General features: G+C 42.4%; 1 protein-coding gene across 8 annotated transcripts in view; it reads right to left on the bottom strand.

Moving 5' to 3' along the window:
• Positions 1-11,766: 11,766 nt before the first annotated feature.
• The window catches only part of CASK (calcium/calmodulin dependent serine protein kinase), a 393,911-nt gene continuing 386,561 nt past the window's right edge, over positions 11,767-19,116 (bottom strand). For all 8 annotated transcript variants that reach the window (XM_057537971.1, XM_057537969.1, XM_057537975.1 and 5 more), the window contains 2 exons: positions 17,123-17,206; positions 11,767-13,746 (listed from right to left, as the gene is read on the bottom strand). In XM_057537971.1, the coding sequence (XP_057393954.1) occupies positions 13,570-13,746; positions 17,123-17,206 (261 nt within the window). In that variant the 3' untranslated portion in view covers positions 11,767-13,569. The remainder of the gene's footprint in view (positions 13,747-17,122; positions 17,207-19,116) is intronic.

Raw genomic sequence — 19,116 nt, forward strand, 5'->3', positions numbered from 1 at the left:
CACGGGCTTAGTTGCTACGCAGCATGTGGGATCTTCCTGGACCAGGGCTCGAACCTGTGTCCCCTACATTGGCAGGCGGATTCTTAACCACTGTGCCACCAGGGAAGCCCGCATGTACCTTTTCAAATTAGAGTTTTTGTCTTTTCTGGATATATGCCCAGGAGTGGGATTGCTGGGTCATATGGTAGTTCTTTTTTTAGTTTTTTTAAGGAAACGCCATACTGTTCTCCATAGTGGCTGTACCAATTTACATTCCCACCAACAGTGTAGGAGGGTTCCCTTTTCTCCACACCCTCTCCAGCATTTATTATTTGTAGACTTTTTGATGATGGCCATTTTGACTGGTATGAGGTGATATCTCATTATAGTTTTGATTTGCATTTCTCTAATAATTAGCGATGTTGAGCATCTTTTCATGTGCCTGTTGGCCATCTGTATAGCAAGTATCTTTCAACACTACAATTTTGCTTGTTTTCAACGTTTATGTAAATGGAATCATACTCTATGTATTCCTTTGTGTGTAGCTTCTTTTTATTTGACATTATATTTGTGAGTTTTATCCATGTTGTTTTGTGTGGCTATTGTTTGCCCATCTTCCTTGCTATGTAGTATCTCATTGCATGACTATACTACAATTTATATACTTATTTATTTATTCTACTGCTGCTGGATATCTGGATTATTTCCACTTTGGGGTTCTTAAGAATAATGCTACTATTAATATTCTTGTACATATTAATATTCTGTACAAGTATGTGCATTTCCATTGTATATATACTAAGGAGTGGAATAACTGGGTCATGGGTTATTCATATCTTCAACTTTAGTTGATAACACCAAACTATTTGCTGATTTACATTCCCTTCCATGGTGTATGAAGTCCCCATTCCTTGACATCATTACCAGTACTTGCTACTGTTTGACACCACCAGTGTGTTGAGTGTATAGTGATATCTTGATGTTTTACTGTACACTCCCCTGATTACTACTGATGTTGAGAATATATTTATTGGTTAGTTGGATATCCACTCTTGTGAGGTACATGTTGAAGTCTCATACATTTTTCCACTGGGTTGTCTGTCTTATTTGTAGGAAATCACCCGTTGCCATATATATTTTGTAATATTTTTCTCCCATTCTATGGCTTGCCTTTTCAGCTTCTTAATCCTGTCTTTTGATAAATAGTCTTAATTCATTCTTAAGATCCTAAATTTAATAGTCTAATTAATCAGTCTCTTTCTTTATGGTTTATGCTTTTTGTGTCCTGTTTAAATCATCTTTTCCTATCCTACATTATAAGGATATTCTAGAATACTACTTTGTAGAAGCTTTATTGTTTTGCCTTTCACATTTAGATCTGTATTCTGTCCAGAGTTGATTTGTATGTCTGATGTAAAGTAGGGATCAAGAATTATTTTTTTTCACATGTTTATCCAATCGTCCTCACATTATTTATTGAAAAGACTGTCCTTCCCTCACTGCCCACCGCTCTGCCAATGTCCAAATATGCTGGGACTCTTTCTGAGCTATTCAATTCCATTGGTTTATATATCTGTCCTTGTGCTAATATCACACTTGTTTACTTACTATAGCTTTATGGTAAATCTTAAAAGTCTTCAGAGTCACAGACATAGAAAACAAACTTATGGCTACCAAAGGGAAGAGGGAGGCAGGGAGGGACAAATTATGAGTATGGGATTAACAGATACAAATTACTACACATAAAATAAAGAAGCAACAAGTGTTTACTGTATAGCATAGGGAATTATACCCAATATCTTGTAATAACCTATAATGGAACATAATTTGCCAAAAAACCCCAAAAAAACCTGAATCACTATACTGTACACCTGAAACTAACTCAATATTATAAATCAACTATATTTCAGTGAAAAAAGAGTCTTTAGAGGAAGTTCTCATACCTTGTTCTTCTCCTTCAATATTGCTTTGACTATTCTAGATCCTTGGAATTTTCATGCAAATTTTATGATCAGTTTGTCAAGTTCCACAAATAAAACAACCAAAAAAACCCCAAAAACACAGCCCTCGAAATTTTAAATTTGATTGTGTTGAATCTGTAGACCATTTTGAGGAAAATTAACATCTTTATGATGTTGCATATTCCCAGCCATGACTATTGTGTATTTCTCCCTTTATTTAGGTCCTCTTTCAAGTTTTCCAATAACATTTTATAAACTATAACCTACATAAGGAGTCTTGCACGTCTTTTGTTAGACTTATTCCTAGGTGTTTGATGTTGTTCAAATCTTTTTTTTTTTTTTTGGCCGCGCCATGCAGCACGTGGGATCATAGTTCCCTGACCGAGGATGGAACCCATGCCCCCTGCATTGGAAGCATGGAGTCTTAACCACTGGACTGCCAGGGAAGTCCCTGTTGTTCAAATCTTCTATATCCCTACTAATTTTTTGTCTGCTTGCATATCATTACCGAGAGAGGTATGTTAAAATAGCCCACTATTACACTGATTTGTCTATTACTCCTTGAAGTTCTGTCACTTTTTCCCTTTACTTTGAGGCTGGGTTATTAGGTGATTACCAGTATAGAACTGTTATATTTTCCTAGTGGATTGAACTTTTTTATCATGATGAAATGATCTCTAGTAATGCTTTTTGCCTTAAAAGTCTATTTTCTTTAAAATTAATATAGCTACACCGGCTTCTTTTGGCTAGTGTTTTAACAATATATCTTTTCTGTCCTTTTTATTGTAAACCTTTACCTAATGCTTAAGATGTGTCTCGTAAGTCTAGAGACTAAAATTTTTAAAAGTACAGTCTGACCATCTTTTTCTTTTAATTAGAGCATTTAGTGTATTTCCATTTAATGAAGACTTTAAAATATATTCGGGTTTACATTTACTTCCTTACTAAGGGCCTTCAATTTGTCCCTTCTATACTATTATTATTGTTTCTCTTCTTTCTTGCCTTCTTTTGGATTGATCATTTTTTATTTTTGTACATTTGATCACCTTGGAAGTTACACACTCATTCGTTCATTCATTCATTCATTCATTCATTTATTTATGGCTGCTTCGGGTCTTAGTTGCAGCATGCAGGATCTTCGTTGAGGCATGCGGGATCTTTTGGTGTGGCATGCGGTCTTCTCTAGTTGTGGTGCGTGGGTTTTCTCTTCTCTAGTTGTGGCACAGAGGCTCTAGGGCACATGGGCTCTGTAGTTGTGGTGCGCAGGCTCCAGAGCGCGTGGGCTTTGTAGTTATTTGTAGTTTGCAGCACATGGGCTCTCTTGTTGAGGCATGTGGGCTCAGTAGTTGTGGTGTACAGGCTTAGTTGCCCCACGGCATGTGGGATCTTAGATCCCCGACCAGGGATCAAACCTGCATCCCCTGAATTGGAAGGCAGATTCTTTACCACTGGACCACCAGGGAGGTCCCTCTTTTATTTTTCTTTTAGTGGTTACTGTAAACTTGCATCCCTGACTCACAAAAATTTAACATTAATTAATGCTCATACCCTCTCCCTTGACAATGTAAAGCCCTTAAGACATATTGAATTTTTTTCCTCCTTCCCAACTTATATGTCAGAGTTAGCATGTATTTTAATTCTGTGTATATTTAAAATCCAACCAAACATTAGTGTTATTTATTTATACAGATGTATCCATCTATTTGCCTATTTTCTCCTCATGTTGTTCGTCAGACATTGTATCTGCTAAATATTTGTGGAAAATAATTGAGGCCTAGGATGATGATCTCTTCCTCCGGAGAGGAATGACATTTTCTTCTGTGAGGCACCTGGCACAAGCAATCTGGGATTACTTCCACTGAATGTCAGGGCTTGAGAAGGTTTGAAGCTGAGCAGTCACTGTGAGGGTCTGTCTACTGATGGGTCACCATTACTCCTAGGAGGCAGACTTTCAGGGTACCCACTGAAAGTGAGGGAAGTTCACTAGTCCCTCCTCAATCCCCCCCTGCCCCAATATGCCCTGGCTCTCATCCCTTCCCCCCACCCCTGGGAAGCTGTCCCAAGTGCTACTGGGTCTATTAGCCGCCTCCTCTGGAGTGGGCAAATATCCCCAGAGGAAAGTGGCCCTAAATGCTCACTCCCTCCCTTGGGCATCAGTTTCCTCCTAATCCTGACCCTGTAATTCTTCACTATCTTGTTAGTTTACTAACGTCTCTAAGCAGATGTTTTAAATATTTCAATCAACTGTTTCAGTTGTCTTAAGTATGAGGGTTGGTCCAAATCACATAGTCTGCTGTTAGTGGAATGTGAAATCCGTTATTAAGACTTTAATTTCTAATTTTCCTGATTATTTGTGAGTTTCAAGAAAGGCCATTTAGATTTTATCTTCTGTGAGTTGCCTGTTTATATATTTGCTCATTTTTTTCTTTTTTTTTTAAAATTAATTTATTTTTATTTTATTTTTGGTTGCGTTGGGTCTTCACTGCTGCATGCAGGCTTTCTCTAGTTGCGGTGAGCGGGAGCTACTCTTCGTTGCGGTGCGCGGGCTTCTCATTGTGGTGGCTTCTCTTGTTGTGGAGCACGGGCTCTAGGCTCATGGGCTTCAGTAGTTGCAGCATGTGGTCTCAGTAGTTGTGGCACGCAGGCTCTAGAGCACAGGCTCAGTAGTTGTGGTGCACGGGCTTAGTTGCTCCGCAGCATGTGGGATCTTCCTGGACCAGGGCTCGAACCCGTGCCCCCTGCATTGGCAGGCAGATTCTTAACCACTGCGCCACCAGGGAAGTCCATTTTTTTCTCTTTAAAAGTGATTTTTTTGGGCTTCCCTGGTGGCACAGTGCTTAAGAATCCGCCTGCCAATGCAGGGGACACGGGTTCAATCCCTGGTCTGGGAAGATCCCACATGCCATGGAGCAACTAAGCCCGTGCGCCACAACTACTGAGCCTGTGCTCTAGAGCCCGTGAGCCACAACTACTGAAGCCCGCACGCCTAGAGCCCGTGCTCCACAACAAGAGAAGCCACCGCAATGAGAAGCCCGCTCACCACAATGAAGAGTAGCCCCTGCTCGCTGCAACTAGAGAAAGCCCGTGTGCAGCAACGAAGACTCCATGCAGCCAAAAATAAAATAAATAATTTTTTTTTAAAAAGTGATTTTTTGAAGTTCTTTACAAATTACTGATGATAATTCTTTGTCATTTAGATGTGCCACTAGCATCATCTCCAGGTTTGTGGCTTATCTTTTTGGTTTGTTTATGGTGTCTTCTGTAAACAGAACTTTTTAGTTTTTAATTTAATTCAACTTTATCGATCCTTTTCTTTCATGGTTTATACATTTTATTGTCTGTTAAATGTTCCTGTCCTTAGTTCATATATTGGGATGTTAGTATTTTTACCCAGTTTATATATAATAAGTTCATTGTATAATAAATATAGCAACTCTTTGTATATCATATTTGCTGCAAAATGTCTTTCCAAGTTTGTGGTCTATAACATTTTCATGTAAAAGTTTATATTTTTAAGGGATCAGATCTTTCAGTCGCTTTGTGACTTCTTCTGCATAAACTTAAAAAGTTACTGTCTTCCAGAGTTTTACTGACTAGTTAATTCTGTATTCTTTTCATTTTCTATCATTTCATCAAAGAGTTCTTTGTCTAAAACTACTTTTGGTGTATGGTGTCTTAATTGTCTTAGCTTTGGAACAGATTAAAATCTGGAAGAGCTACTCATCCCTCCTTGACTCTTTTCCCTAGTATTTCCTTTAATTAAAATTAAAATTAGAAAAAAACCCCCACTGTTTATTCTTCTAGATGAATAGTCATTTTGTAAAGGTCCAACATTTTTGTTTGGATTTTGATTTGGTGCTGTATTAAACTTCCACATTAATTTGGAAAAAATTGATGCCATTAAAATACTTAGTTTTTTCACCCAGAAACATTTCTCTCTGTTTATCCAAGTCTTTTCCATTCTCAGTGCATCTTTGAGGTCTTTTCATATAAATCCCATGGATTTTGTTGGTTTTTAAAAACTTTTTGCAATGGAGAATGGCATCTACTTTTACCATTAAAATTTTCTAACTTTATTGCTAATATATAAGAATAGCATTGAGTGATTTTGTACCTGCTCCTTATTAACTTGAATGGATCGCCAGTTGTTCTCATTGGTACTTCAAGATATAGGACGATATTATTAGCAAATATGCACAATTTTGTCTCATCTTTTCCAACGTTGATACTTCTTTGCTCTGTTTCTGGGTGGTGCTTTAAAAGCAATATTAAATAATCATGGCAGGAAGAGAATATTTTAGTATGTGTGGTTAGTATGTGTTTCGTATGCCCCCCCCAACTGCATTAAAAATACAGATATATAGAGGTATATTTCCCTGGAAAAATACTAGCCTGGCAGAGATACACAGAAGTGTTTATAGCAGTTATCTCCAAGTGGCAGAATCTGCTTGAATGTCTCCTTTTTGTTGTATCCATATTTTCTAATCATTCTATGAAGATCATGTGTTATTTAGATAATTTAAAAGATAATGGCAATTGTAATGCCTTTGTTGTGTCACCTTTAGGTGGATTATGTTGGCTGTGGGTTGAAATTGCTATGTATCTGCTGAGGATATTTTCTATCTTATTTGTAAGAGTTTTTGTTTGTTTTTAAACTAGAAGTGGGGGCTGAATTTTGTGAAATGTTTTTTTGGTAGCTGTGAAGACGATCATATGATTTTTCTCTTTTCTTTTTTGTAACTGAGGTATATTTTACATACAGTAGAATGCACAGATCTTAGGTTCGATGTGTCTGGCACATACCCATGTAACCACCACCCCAAGTAAGAAATAGAACATTTCCACCACCCTAGAAAGTTCTAGGGGAAATGCTATGGTAAGCTGTTGATTTGTGTGGGACCAGCCCACAAATGGGCTGTGAGTGGGCTCGATTTCCCCATCTCCAGCCTCAGTTTAACATCTCGAGGGCCTGGAGCTTTGTCTCCCCCTCTCCTGAGACGTGAAGAGGGAACAGCAGACGCTTGAAGCGTTTAATGATCTAGCCTAAGAATGAGTCTCTGGCCAAACCGTTTCTGGGCACCACTCACTGAAATGTGAGGATGGGGGAGGAGCGTGGAGAGCAGGCCAGCGGGTGCAGGATGCTCGACACCGCCTTGACCATGGGGTTTCACAGCAGGCCCTGTGGCCTGGGTGTTCAGTCCTGGAGAAAGTCAGACGCTACCTTGGGTTACTAGCTGCACTATTGCATTGTCCTTTAAGGGGGCTTGGTACTCTCAGGGTACTCAAGGTCACTACTCTCGGTGACCTTGAACTCATGGTCACTGTCTACTACCCTGTACCAATATCGCTGCGTTCTTGTTGCAGATTCCCAGGCTCTGCTGCAGCAGGTCACGGAATGATACCCAGTGTTATTATTCAGCTTATCATATTACTGTAAACTGGGCAAAATATAGAAATACATGTTTCTAGTCATTTCCAATGACACGTTGAATGTGTCTTCAATGCCCTCAAGTGCAGAAAATAAGCTTAATGGTAGCATTATGCTTTCGGTTGTCTGTACATCTAGGGTAAGAAGTCTGCAGAAAGATGACTTGGGATTGCCTGAATCAGAAGGCCAGAGGCTCAATTTCTTGTGTCTGAATGTGACCTAGACTCTTCTATGTATTTTTGATAGGGTGAGGTTTACTTGACTAAAGTAAATAATCGCTCCTGTTTATGTTTCCTTAATATGCGTCTTCTTAAAGTGAGCAGTTAGAGAAAAAAAAATGGGGTGAGCCGTGCGAGTACATTCAGGCCGGGGTATTTCTGGGGGTGTCGGCACTGGACACATGCAACTGTGGGTTTCTGAAGCCACCATGGTTCTGTACTTGGGCAGAGCACGGGCCCAGGGCCGGGAAGGAAGTGTGTAAACTAGGTCACTGAGGCACGCGAGGGGCGACGTCTCAGACCAAACACCAGAGGCCAAAGCCAACCACCCAACACTAAGGGCAGCAGACTTCCTCCTGAGGCTTTCTATGCAAATGTCAAGCAAGGGACAGCCTTTCCATGCTGGGTGCCTACACCACTCAAACCAATTTGGACGTCTCTTCCCAGGAGCTGTCAAACTTGGATTTTTTTTTTAAACTGAAGCTATTTAAAATCTGCATCCAAATGCGAGTAGTTGAGCTTGAACCGCTTTCAGAATGCAATCTGGACAGCCAGGCTGACGACCCAGGCTGCCAGGGTGGACACTGGAGCCGGGAAGTGATCCTTCGGTGGTTTGTCCCCAAGCTGTTTGGCCTGCAATCTGAGGAGACAACTACCTTTTCGTGTTTTATACATTTTATTCATACATTTCTCCAACTTTGAAATGACAAAAGCCCAATTCTATGGTTTCCCATTACACAGCATCCTACAGGTATGTATATTCTACAAAGAATACTATGGAGTTTCTCTTCCTCCCCTGGCACACGAGAGATAACTGATTAGGGTTCTGTCGACTTGTCCTGTACTGGCAGTGCACCAGAGTTCTGGTTGTTCTGGCGACAGGGCAAAGGGATCAGGGTGGGAGGGCGTGTGCTAAGGCATGTAAATATACACACAGAGAGAAAGAAAAGCGGGGCATTTACAAAGAATCCGAAACTTTCCGATCCCCTCACCTCCTGGGTGTCAGAGGACACCTCCTGCACAAACGCTCTTGCACGCTAAGGCTTCGCTGTACCCTTCAAATACTTACAATTGGATACGGTGAAATATACAACAACCGTTAACATCGCTCTCTTTTTATCACTGAGACAATACTTCAAAACCTTTTATAAAAAGGCAATTATACATACAGAAAAAAAAAACAAACAAAAACACATTGGCAAAACTTTATGCAAAACAACCCCAGAACTGAGCTTGAACGGCGACGCATCTGCCTGGCAATTAAACATGATGCTGTGGCCTCCGCACATGAGGATCGTGTGGCCTTCGCATCAGCCCCCGGGCCTGCTGCCCCCATAGCCTCCCACCGCCTGCACAGGCGCCATCCAGGGACACAGCAGAGACCGGAAATCGATTCCTCCAATTCTTGGTCTCTTGAAAATGAAAATAATAGCTGGGGCCACGCACTGTGGAGGAACACCTATTTCTACCCCCAAGCAGAACTCCTTTGAAGAGACTGCATGGCCTCTGGGTCCCAAGATGGTCACCCCCAGGGCTCTGTTGGTGAGACCACTGGCACTTTCCTTTGGTCACATGCGGGAGAGAAGGGAAGGAACACAGAAATGGCAGTGAAGCTCCAAGTTTCTGCGCATACATAAGATAGCAAGTTGTGCTTGGGGCCAGAAACGAAATCTCCTGTGCCAGACACCTCTTCCCAGTTTCTTTTGCTCGGTCCATTTGCACAGGGTCAAGAGAGTTGATGGTTAGTGAGGGGTGGTGGGAGCTCTGGATTTTCTATCCTCCCCCATGAAGAGATAAGACTTGGCAATGCCTGGCCTAGAGATGGTGTGGCCCTCCTCCTTCTGTGGGCCAGGTCTGCCCACCTTCTGCAGCCCAAGAGTAGCAGAGAAAAGACCAGATAAAGGGATGTGGACTGGTGAACATACTCTTTTTCTCCCTTTCTCCCACTTCCTGGATGCATGTCACACCTAAACTTCACTCACTAAGCTGGAAGACCTGAGACTCCCAATAGCTCCAAGTTTAAGGCAAACTGATAACTGGGTGTGGGCAAAGCCAATCAAGCCTTGAGCCTTACAGGCAATGTCCTGTAACTGAAGACACCAAATGGAGAGGAAGACCTTACTTCTAAAGGGGTAAAAACTGGAAAATTTCTACCAAATGAAACGATTCATGAGTAAAGCTTGTAGCCCCTCTGCAAGCTGTAGTGAGAAGCAAAAGAGCTTTCTAAGAGGAGAATTAATCAGAGGCGCAGAACAAGAGAAAGAATGCTCGGGGACCTTGGTACCATAACCCCTTGTAAAGAGGATGGAATTAGGAGGCTGTGTCCAGTTCTGGAAAAACAAGCCCTTCCCCCCCAACACACAGACACGCACGCACGCACACACACATGCACGCACGCACGCACACACACACCAGTTTGATGATAGGAAATAAGCAGGAGGGATGAGGATGAGAAGGGGCTTGTTTGGAATGCTGATTGCAAGTTGCCTTCTCCCCTTTCCAAGGAGACAGCGTGGGAGGTGTTAAAATTAAGAATTTATTAATCAAGAAATGTTCTTGCTAGCTTTAGTGGCATGTTCTCTTTGCCCCAAGAGATTGACCTGAAATGAAGAAAAGCGTATCAGTGGGAGACAAGAGCGTTTGTTTTGGGCTGCCTGTCCTTAAGGGGCAGTGTCCACGCCGGGCATCTCCACCTCTGTTTCCCCAAGGGTGGCTCAACTGACTACACTTTTTCAAGGAATGAACTCAAAGCCTTAATGAACAGATTAACTACAAGTGATTTAAAAACAAACCAAAAAACCTCGTCTGCAATAATGAGATCAAAGGTTTTTAAAAAATAACTGTAGCATGGAGTCCAGGCCCGGCGGGCTGGCCCCAGCGGTGGGAGATGGAATGGGCCCCGGGGAAAGGAGCATGTGCTGACCCTTTGTGCGGTGAGGGCTTTGCAGCATCTTCTGACATCCCACCACCAATGGGACGGGCTCAGAAGATGCCTTCTGAATGCAAATTGCAAGAAGTAGGTCACCCATTTCTTCTCTCTGAGCAAATATTTTAAACCATCTCACTTGACAGGAGTTACACTTAATTGCATTTAAAAAAGCTACCATATTATCTTGACACTGGGAAGCTTCCTGAATTAAACTGACATTTTCCTTTTTAGTGTTAGAATGGAACATGCTGCGTGTGCAAAGTAATTACTGTTTTATGATTAGAAAATCAGGACATTCTTTTTAACAGATAATTTGACATATAAAAAACACCCCATTTCTTGCTGTGGGCAATGGGGTTGGAAAGAGAGCCCTCAGAATATGGCTCAGTTGATCAGTGCTAAGATTTAATAATCTAATCATTCGCTCTGTTCTTTTAAAGGAAAAAAAATGATTTTGTTGATGGAATGGAAACAGTAAAGCAGCTTTTTAGCAATTTTCTGATTGCTTAGTGGACAACTGTAATGGAGGTGCAGCAGCAATGTACTGAAATTACTCTGGATTCAGAAATTTAAGTATTTTCTGCTAGGTCAAAAAGACACTGCTTGAGAGAAGACGTGTATTAGTGGAAGGGAACAGACGACCTCTGAGAAGTTAGACAGAATGAGTTCTGGGTGCAGGAATTTTGCCACCCGCGCAATGGTGAGAATGCCGCCTGCCTGTGTGCTTCTCTGAGGACGCATAAAGCGGTGGAGGAGAGAGGATGAGCGCTACAGTGCTTCTCAATCCTGGGGCCAGACATTTACACTGGCATTGCTTTTCTCTTCCTCTGCATGACCCACCTTTATCAGCATGGTGGGTGGCTTAAGATAGGCATCGTCGAGCATCTCTGGAGATTTGGTCTTAGAGGACAAGTGGGGTTTCTACCAGAGGGAGGGAGCTTCTGTTCTCAGGTGTTAGTTGTATTCTTCTTTGTGCTTCATTGGAAAAGAGGTAGAGCGGGCAGTTTCACACTGAGAAGAGCCCGGATTGTGACCAGTACCATCATGGGAATGACTGCCTGGCCTTGGCATCAGGTAGATTTAAATCAGTCCTAACACAGCCCTAATCAGCTCTTGGGGTTTCTCCCTCCATCCACGGTGTCTCTGGTTTGGTGGTTTGGTCACCCTGCTGTGGGTCCCAACAGAAGCAGTTTACTCAGCACTTTGTAAGTTGTATACTCATCTGGTTACCCACAAAGGACAACAGCAGAGGAAAAATCAGCATTGTTTAATAAGAGTAGGTGGGAGGGGAGGGTGACACCCTAAAAAGAGTATCCAAATGCCTTCTCGGTGTGGTCCTTCACAGAGGAGCTGTTCCGCTCAGAACACATCCTGCACATCCTGCCAGGGCACAAAGCAATGAGGCCATCTAACTGAAAAGAAGCAAACTCGATGGTATTTTTTCAAGGATCTCAGGTTAATAGAACCACTTCACACCCTGACAGACACTCTAATGAAAAACCTTCCACTGACCTCTGGCAAAGAGTCAGAAGACCCACCCCCCCCAGCCTGAATCTCCTGTATTGGAAGAATGTGACCTTGCGGAAGGGTGATGAGATGGTTAATGTCTCTAAAGCAACAAGGACATGATTCTCCTGTGCCAAGGGATATAGCAAGAGGAAGGAGAAAGCACAGGTGCACATTAGTGGCCCTTGGGTGCAGAGTATTTTGTTGTCCTGCTAACTGATAGTCGTCATTCCTGGGCCTTTGATGTTTCAGTGAGCATCTAATGGATTATAAAATCTAAAAGATCATCACCTTGTAAACCTGAACAAATCTATAATGAAATGAAGGACCCAAAGGCATTTAATTATTGAACACATAAAAGGAAGTATATTTTTAAAAAAATTGGTCAAACTGTCCTGTTAGTTATCATTTTAAAGGAATTTACAGGGCTGTTATAGATTATTCTTTTGGAATAATTCAGTTTATAGCAAATGCCTAAACTGGTTTCTTCATTGCACAGTATATTCTCTTAAAATGGGTGCTTTAAAACAATTACATACATATTAAAAATCCTCATTTCTTTGCTTAATTAAAACGTTAATACTCTCAGACAACACAGATCTGAAATGGTGAAACCAGCAATTCCCCCTCCCACCTTACAACAAATTAAATTGAGACAAAATTACAAACACATTTCACTACATGATTGATTATTATTAATAAAAATCAGTTTCTTTTTGTTTGTTTTTTATAAAGTTGCCCGAAATGCAAGGGATGTGCATAGGTTTACAACTTAGTCATAATAGCATTTTATTCTTATTCCCCTGGGTGTGCCCCGTGAACGGAATGTACTTTGCTGTAGATTACAGATTGTTTTGTCCAACACAGACACACCGACAGCATAAACGCTCGCGACTGTCCACATGCATTAAGAGTCAAGACCCAACTTCAAATCTCTAAAAGGTTTACAGGGTGCTTCAAAGAGACAGTATCACATTATCTGGATGTTACATAAAGGACTTAAAAAAAATACTGTTCTAAAAAAAAAAAAGAGGAAAAAAAAGGCCTTTAAAAATTTATGAGTTTTGTAATCACTAGACTGATTATTTCAAATAAATAAAGGAAAGAAAGATATTCCAATCCATAAAATCAGACTCTAAAAAGAATGTAGTGTTCCAACCCCAGTCAAGGTAACAGAATCATTGTTTATTATTATTAAAATAGATTATAGAAAGCAGCATCTATTTTGTGCAGTTTTTAGGGGCCTTGGAAATAAAAAGCTATGATTTCCAAAAATATAACATTCCAAAGGATTGAATAATACATACATTTAAAGATACATTTTATTAAAGTTTAGGAGAACTGATTAAAAAAGATACTGTCTCTTTAAATTAGTGTGTAATTGTTTTTCTCCTCCTATCTATTCGGACATGACAATAATATAAATGTAGGTCACACTACAACTAGGTAGTCTCTAGGGACCACGACCTGCTGACACAAGGCTGATAACAGAGGCTTTTCCATGTATGAGGTGGCTCCCAGTTATGCGGCAGATATCTGGGGAGAGGCCTAATAGACCCAGGAGACTGGGACCCACTGCGGGGCTGTGCACACGAGCTCCACGGCTTCCTCCAGATGTCTGATTGTCTCATCGATTTCATTGTTGATAATTGTGAGATCGAAGTAGTGTGCATATGTTCTCTGTAAGATGTCAGACTCCTTCTGCAGACGCTGAAGAGATTCATCCTAAATGGTGATGGGATGGAGGTAGGGATGGGTGTGGGAGGAGGGAAGAGCAAAGAGAAAAGTCAGCCGGATTTTTTTCTCGTGTCACATTTCTGTCCGTCCCAATGTCAGAAACAGTCAAGGCCAGACCTTGATGTGCCACATCTGGGCGTGACAGAGGAGATGACGGTCCCCGGGATGGCAGGGTCACAGAACTACGGCTTGCAACCATGACTGCTCACCATGCAACAGGGGGCTCCACGCCAAACCGGACGGACCAGAGGAAACAGACACTCTTCAGCAAACACATCACCCCACCCCAGCCAAGCAGTGTCTGCCCCGGGGTCAGTGGGGACTGACTATCAGAGTCGAACCACTCTGCCCTCATTCCTCTGACCCAGGCCCGCCTCATCTCAAGCCACTCTCCCGTTTGGTGGGGGGACTTCAGGGGACAGACGAGGTCAGAGCCCTGCATCCCCTTCCCTTGGTCCTCTGCACTTGCTTGCACCAGGCCCCAGAGCCCAGCTGTGTTTGCGCCAAGAAGCCCCTGCCTCTGGACAACAAGTTAAGTTGTATTTTTCTCTATTCTACTTAGAGGTTCAATATGTTCCAGGAATTCAGTTACATATAATGGCCCTCACTCAACAGCAGTGGATGCCAGAGGCAAAGCTTTTTGGATGTTACAAATAATGGATGAAATAAGGCCATTTCCCAGATACAGCGGCAGCTGGCATCTGATGAATCCCCTCACACTGGTCTGCATTGGAAATGGCCAAATATCACTGTTCATAAGTACTTACATCTCTTATGGAAACAACTCTGAAGGAAAAGCAGCTACTGAACTCTTCGCGGCAGTAAAGGCTTTCCCTCAACTCCTGCAGCGCACTACAAAGAGCCTCAGGATGGCAGTTCTTTCAAGATGGGGATCTCTTAAGGGCCACCAGAAAGTCTGCCTCTGCATCTTCACGGGTCAGATCTTGTTATGCTGAACTTTTAATGGGCAAGTTCAAATTTGAAACCAGGAAACTTTGTAAGTCAAAGTAACCGACTAGATAGCTGAGCTGTTGGGTGGAGTCTGAAATATATATAGATACAATTAAATACCTGTTTATTTGATTAGTATCTCTCTCCCCAACTAGAGCTCAAACTTGCCTTGCTGTGCCCAGCACTTGGCATTGTGCCTTATACATAGTAAGTGCTTAATAAATGTTACCGAAAGAACAAGCACTTGGCTGACTAATACTGGCCATTATACGATTTGATGAGTGTTAAATCTATAGTCAAGAGACAGAGAAAGTCTACTAGGAAATGGGGGCCCATGATGACAGAGACATATCTCCAGACAAACTAAAAGGTGCGGTGCCTTCAGGGACTTGGGAGCTGTTGGCACCCACTGCTGGCTTAGGAGCCCTCCTCTTCTCTGAGGCCCATCTGTTTGTAAGAGACTCTTCCTGATGAACCTCGGCCTGTGGGTGCAGCCCTCTGGCAAGGGGATTCGAGGTGAAATAATAACACTCGATTCCATCACAGCACCACAGTGGGGATGACAGACACCAGAAAAGTTGGGGACTCAATCTTTTCTATCAGGACACTCTGAAATGAGAGTGTCCTAACCTGCTTTGTCATCTACCGGAATTTCAAAGCAGGACGTGACATGCTTTGGATGTTAGGTGTTAACTACTTCAGTGTAGATAAGACCTCAGTTAATCATCACCTTCTAAGGTCATATCAACACACTTTCTGCTTGCACTTAAAAAGCATAGTATTTTCACTGTGGCTTTACAATAAACACAAAGCAAAAGCCCCATTTTAGGAAACATGCATTCACCCAAAGACAGGAGTGCTTCCTACCAGTACGAGAAGGAGCAATTCCTACCACGTCACTCTCCGGGCTAGGGGATTCTATTGGAATATACAGTCCTGGGTGGGCTTCAAGAACCACTAGCAGAGCTTATAATTTGCTCAGAAAGCTGGGCTGATGAAAACATTCAAGAAAATTTATGGCTGAGAGCATCAAATTTTTAATGCAGTTCTCGTCACACAAAAAAAATAAAGCTCCCTCTTAAGGATCTTATAAGATGAAGCCATGTTTGTCAATTTCTTCCTCTACAACAGCTTGTCTGCAGGCTTGACTTACACGTGAGCAGGGTTTAACTCAGTGAAAACAAAATGCCTTTATTCTAACAGCAAAAGCAAGGATTTGTGGGAACAAAATGTCTACATTCTAAATCTATGAAAGGAGACGAGGCTGTATTTCATCACCTCCTAGCTGGTACTTACAGGCAATTTTCTGCACCATTTTGGCAGCTATGGAAAATTAGTAAAAGGGCAGGAAAATAGGCAAAAACAAAAACAAAGCAAAGATGATAATTCAAGAAAAATACATGGTAACCAAAGGATAAGAGCTAACCACAATGTGGAGTTTCAAACATGTTTGTGTATTAGATAAGATGGAAAAGTAGAATTTACCAAGGACTACATCTTTTGCAAATGAAATGACAAAAAATGACTGAAAAATATGAGTGACATAGAAATCTAGTTCTTTAATCTTCCTTAAATCTAGATATTTAATTTTCCTTAAAGTGAAAATCTCCAAGCCTTGATTTTACTGTCATAAGCTTGGGTGAGTCTAGGCCACTGTTAACTGGACAGTGCCAAGAGCGTCCTGGTGATTTCTAGACTCTGCAGAAGTGATGGCCTTCAGGAAAACTTTGTGTAGAGTTTCCTCTTAAGAATGACCCTACAGCAGATAAGCAGCAATATACTCACCAGACACTCCATAACTACCTTCTTATCTGCCCAGCAATAGAAGGCTGTGTAAGCCAGCCTGGTTCTAGATGGTGCTGCCGACCCTCGCGGGCACCATCTCCGTGGCGGCTGCTGACTTGAGTAGGCCTGAGAGGGGACAGAGCTCATTTCCAGGTTTGGTAGTCTCCAGGGCCCTGGGTAGAGATTCTGCACGGGTTCCACTCCGGAGGCTGCCTAGGGGTGTCCGGGCAGCCCAGCCAAGGAGGTGGATGCCTTATAGTTCTCCCCAGGCAAGGCAATTCTTGGCCCAGAGCTCTCAGCGCAGTCGCTATCAGGAGAGGAGGGGTTGGCAGCCCCTCAGGGCGGGAGCAGACCCATGGATAAGGCCCCAGGCGGACTGCACTGGAGACTAAAGCTTGCATTTGCCTAATGATTCTGATCTCAGAAGAACCACACCTCTCTGTGGTGTGTAATTCCTACTCCTGAAAGAGGACCTCAAGCTCTGGAAATCTTACTGGCCAGCATGGAAAACAAAGCAGAGCTTCATTTAGTTGTCTTAATGAGATGGGGCTTTGCTCTGGAATGCACAACACAAATGCATCCTTACTCGGGGGAGTGCTGATTAGAGGAAAAACTGATTAATTCTTACCTCATTCAAACCTGGAGTGATAGTTGGTGCGGCAATAAAAACAACAAAAGGAGCAAACTCTGCAGTTCTCAGGACCTTCAGTGCCTGTGTAAAAAAAAAAGAAAAGAAAACTGAGACTTAAAAGGAGAAATAACTAATGCAAACATTCAGATGAGTTCATAGAAAATTATACAACTGGAAAAGCCCTTGATTCAAATTTTTGGCAAGATATTATTAAATTTACCAACTTTATAAATAACTTATATTACTTCTTTTCATCCAAAGGATGGACAATAGCCATTGGCAAATAAAAGCTGACAAACTGGACGTTTTTCTTATGAATCTCATGAATCAATCCGACTTATTTTTCTTCAGAAAAGTGAACACTGATTATGTTGGTTAATGTTCATTTAAACCTGGTTATTAATTGTAGCCTGAATTTTAATTCCTAGGAAATGCATTTTGGGGTAGACTCGGACCAGCAGGGTGGCTTCAGCACTCATCCAGAGCGCACTACACCACATTTCAGATTGCTCATGAGGAGAGCAAATCACGGCCACTGTGACCATGAGGGCTGTGTTCGCACTGACATAGGCCTTCTGAGTTGTCCTGAGGAAAGCCCTCTCCTCTGTGGGACTCATAGGGAAGGGACACCCTGTCCAGGGATGGAGCCGTATGTCTGTGGGCAATTTGTAGGCCCATGAGAAGATGCCACATTCAAGGGAGAGGGACCTCTGAGGCCCCTTTCGGTTCCATTCCAAGGTATCAGAAACCACTAACTGCAAGCTACTAGTTTGCACAGACATACTGCAAAGCCAGCATCTGATGCTGTGGGAGTTGATTCTGGTAAGGGGTTGCTGCTTCTGCTGCTGCCCTAGGACAGGACACCCCCCAACCCCACAACAAAACCCAACATAGGCACACAGTTCACAAGTCACTGACATGTAATTAATGCATATGCGTCAGGGGTAAATATCTTGCTGTCCTTTATGTAAGAATTTAACATGTCTATTCTGTTAGCCACATAGTTTGCTTTGTAAATAGCCTTGCAATTGTTTGCTTTGCCCTATTCCTATTCCTCCCTCTTGTGTCTGGTTTGCTGTAGTAGCAATTTGGGTGCCCTGCCTCCAGTTTTGCTGCTTTCCAATCCTACTAAACCCTGCCACTAGAACAATCTTTCGGAAATGCAAATCCCATTCCATCACTCCTCCACTCCAAGCCCTTCAAGAGCTCCTTCTTGGCCTTGGGGTAAAATGTACCCTCCTGAGCATAAATGTCAGATCCCTGCCTCATGAGCTGGCCCATGCTTACCTTTCTGTCCCTTCCCTTCCATGGACTGGCCTTGCTGAACTACTTTCAGTTCCAGAAAGGGCCAGCCTTTCTCTTCCTACTCCCTCCGCCTGGACATTCCATCCCCTCGTCCCCCTCCCCACTTTCCCTATTGCTTGGCTGAGTGTTCTTTCTTCTGGGAAGTCCTTTATGAGCTCTGAGCTGAGTCAGGCGCCCCGCCGGTATGCTCCTGACACACCCACACTTAGGCACCTGTAGTGCCTGCCACCCTGGAAATGCAAGTGCCTGGATGCTGGCGGCTAAGCTTCCTGAGGGCAGGGGCTGCGTCTCGTTCAGTTGTCCTCCTCATGCCCCAGATGGCACCTGGCAGAAATAGTCTTTTGATCAAACAAAAATGTAAAAGCAGTACATATAATTCACAAAGTCTATTTTGCCTTTTGAGGCAGGTTTGACTAGAGGGCATTGTGCTTTCATGGCTGAAGAGAATCTCTTGGCCTCTATGAATATAAAGGCATGTAAGAGGCAAGTTGGTTGGTAAAGGTTTTGACTTTCCTGTTTAGTGCAAGGTTCACTTTTCCTAGGATTATGTTTCTGAATTTTATTTTTTTACTTATTTATTTTTATTGGACTATAATTGCTTTACAATGTTGTGTCAGTTTCTGCCACACAGCGAAGTGAATCAGCTCTGTGTATACACACATCCCCTCCCCCTTCCCACATCCCAC

This window comes from Balaenoptera acutorostrata, chromosome X, assembly GCF_949987535.1.
Source record: "Balaenoptera acutorostrata chromosome X, mBalAcu1.1, whole genome shotgun sequence".
NCBI lineage: Eukaryota > Metazoa > Chordata > Mammalia > Artiodactyla > Balaenopteridae > Balaenoptera > Balaenoptera acutorostrata.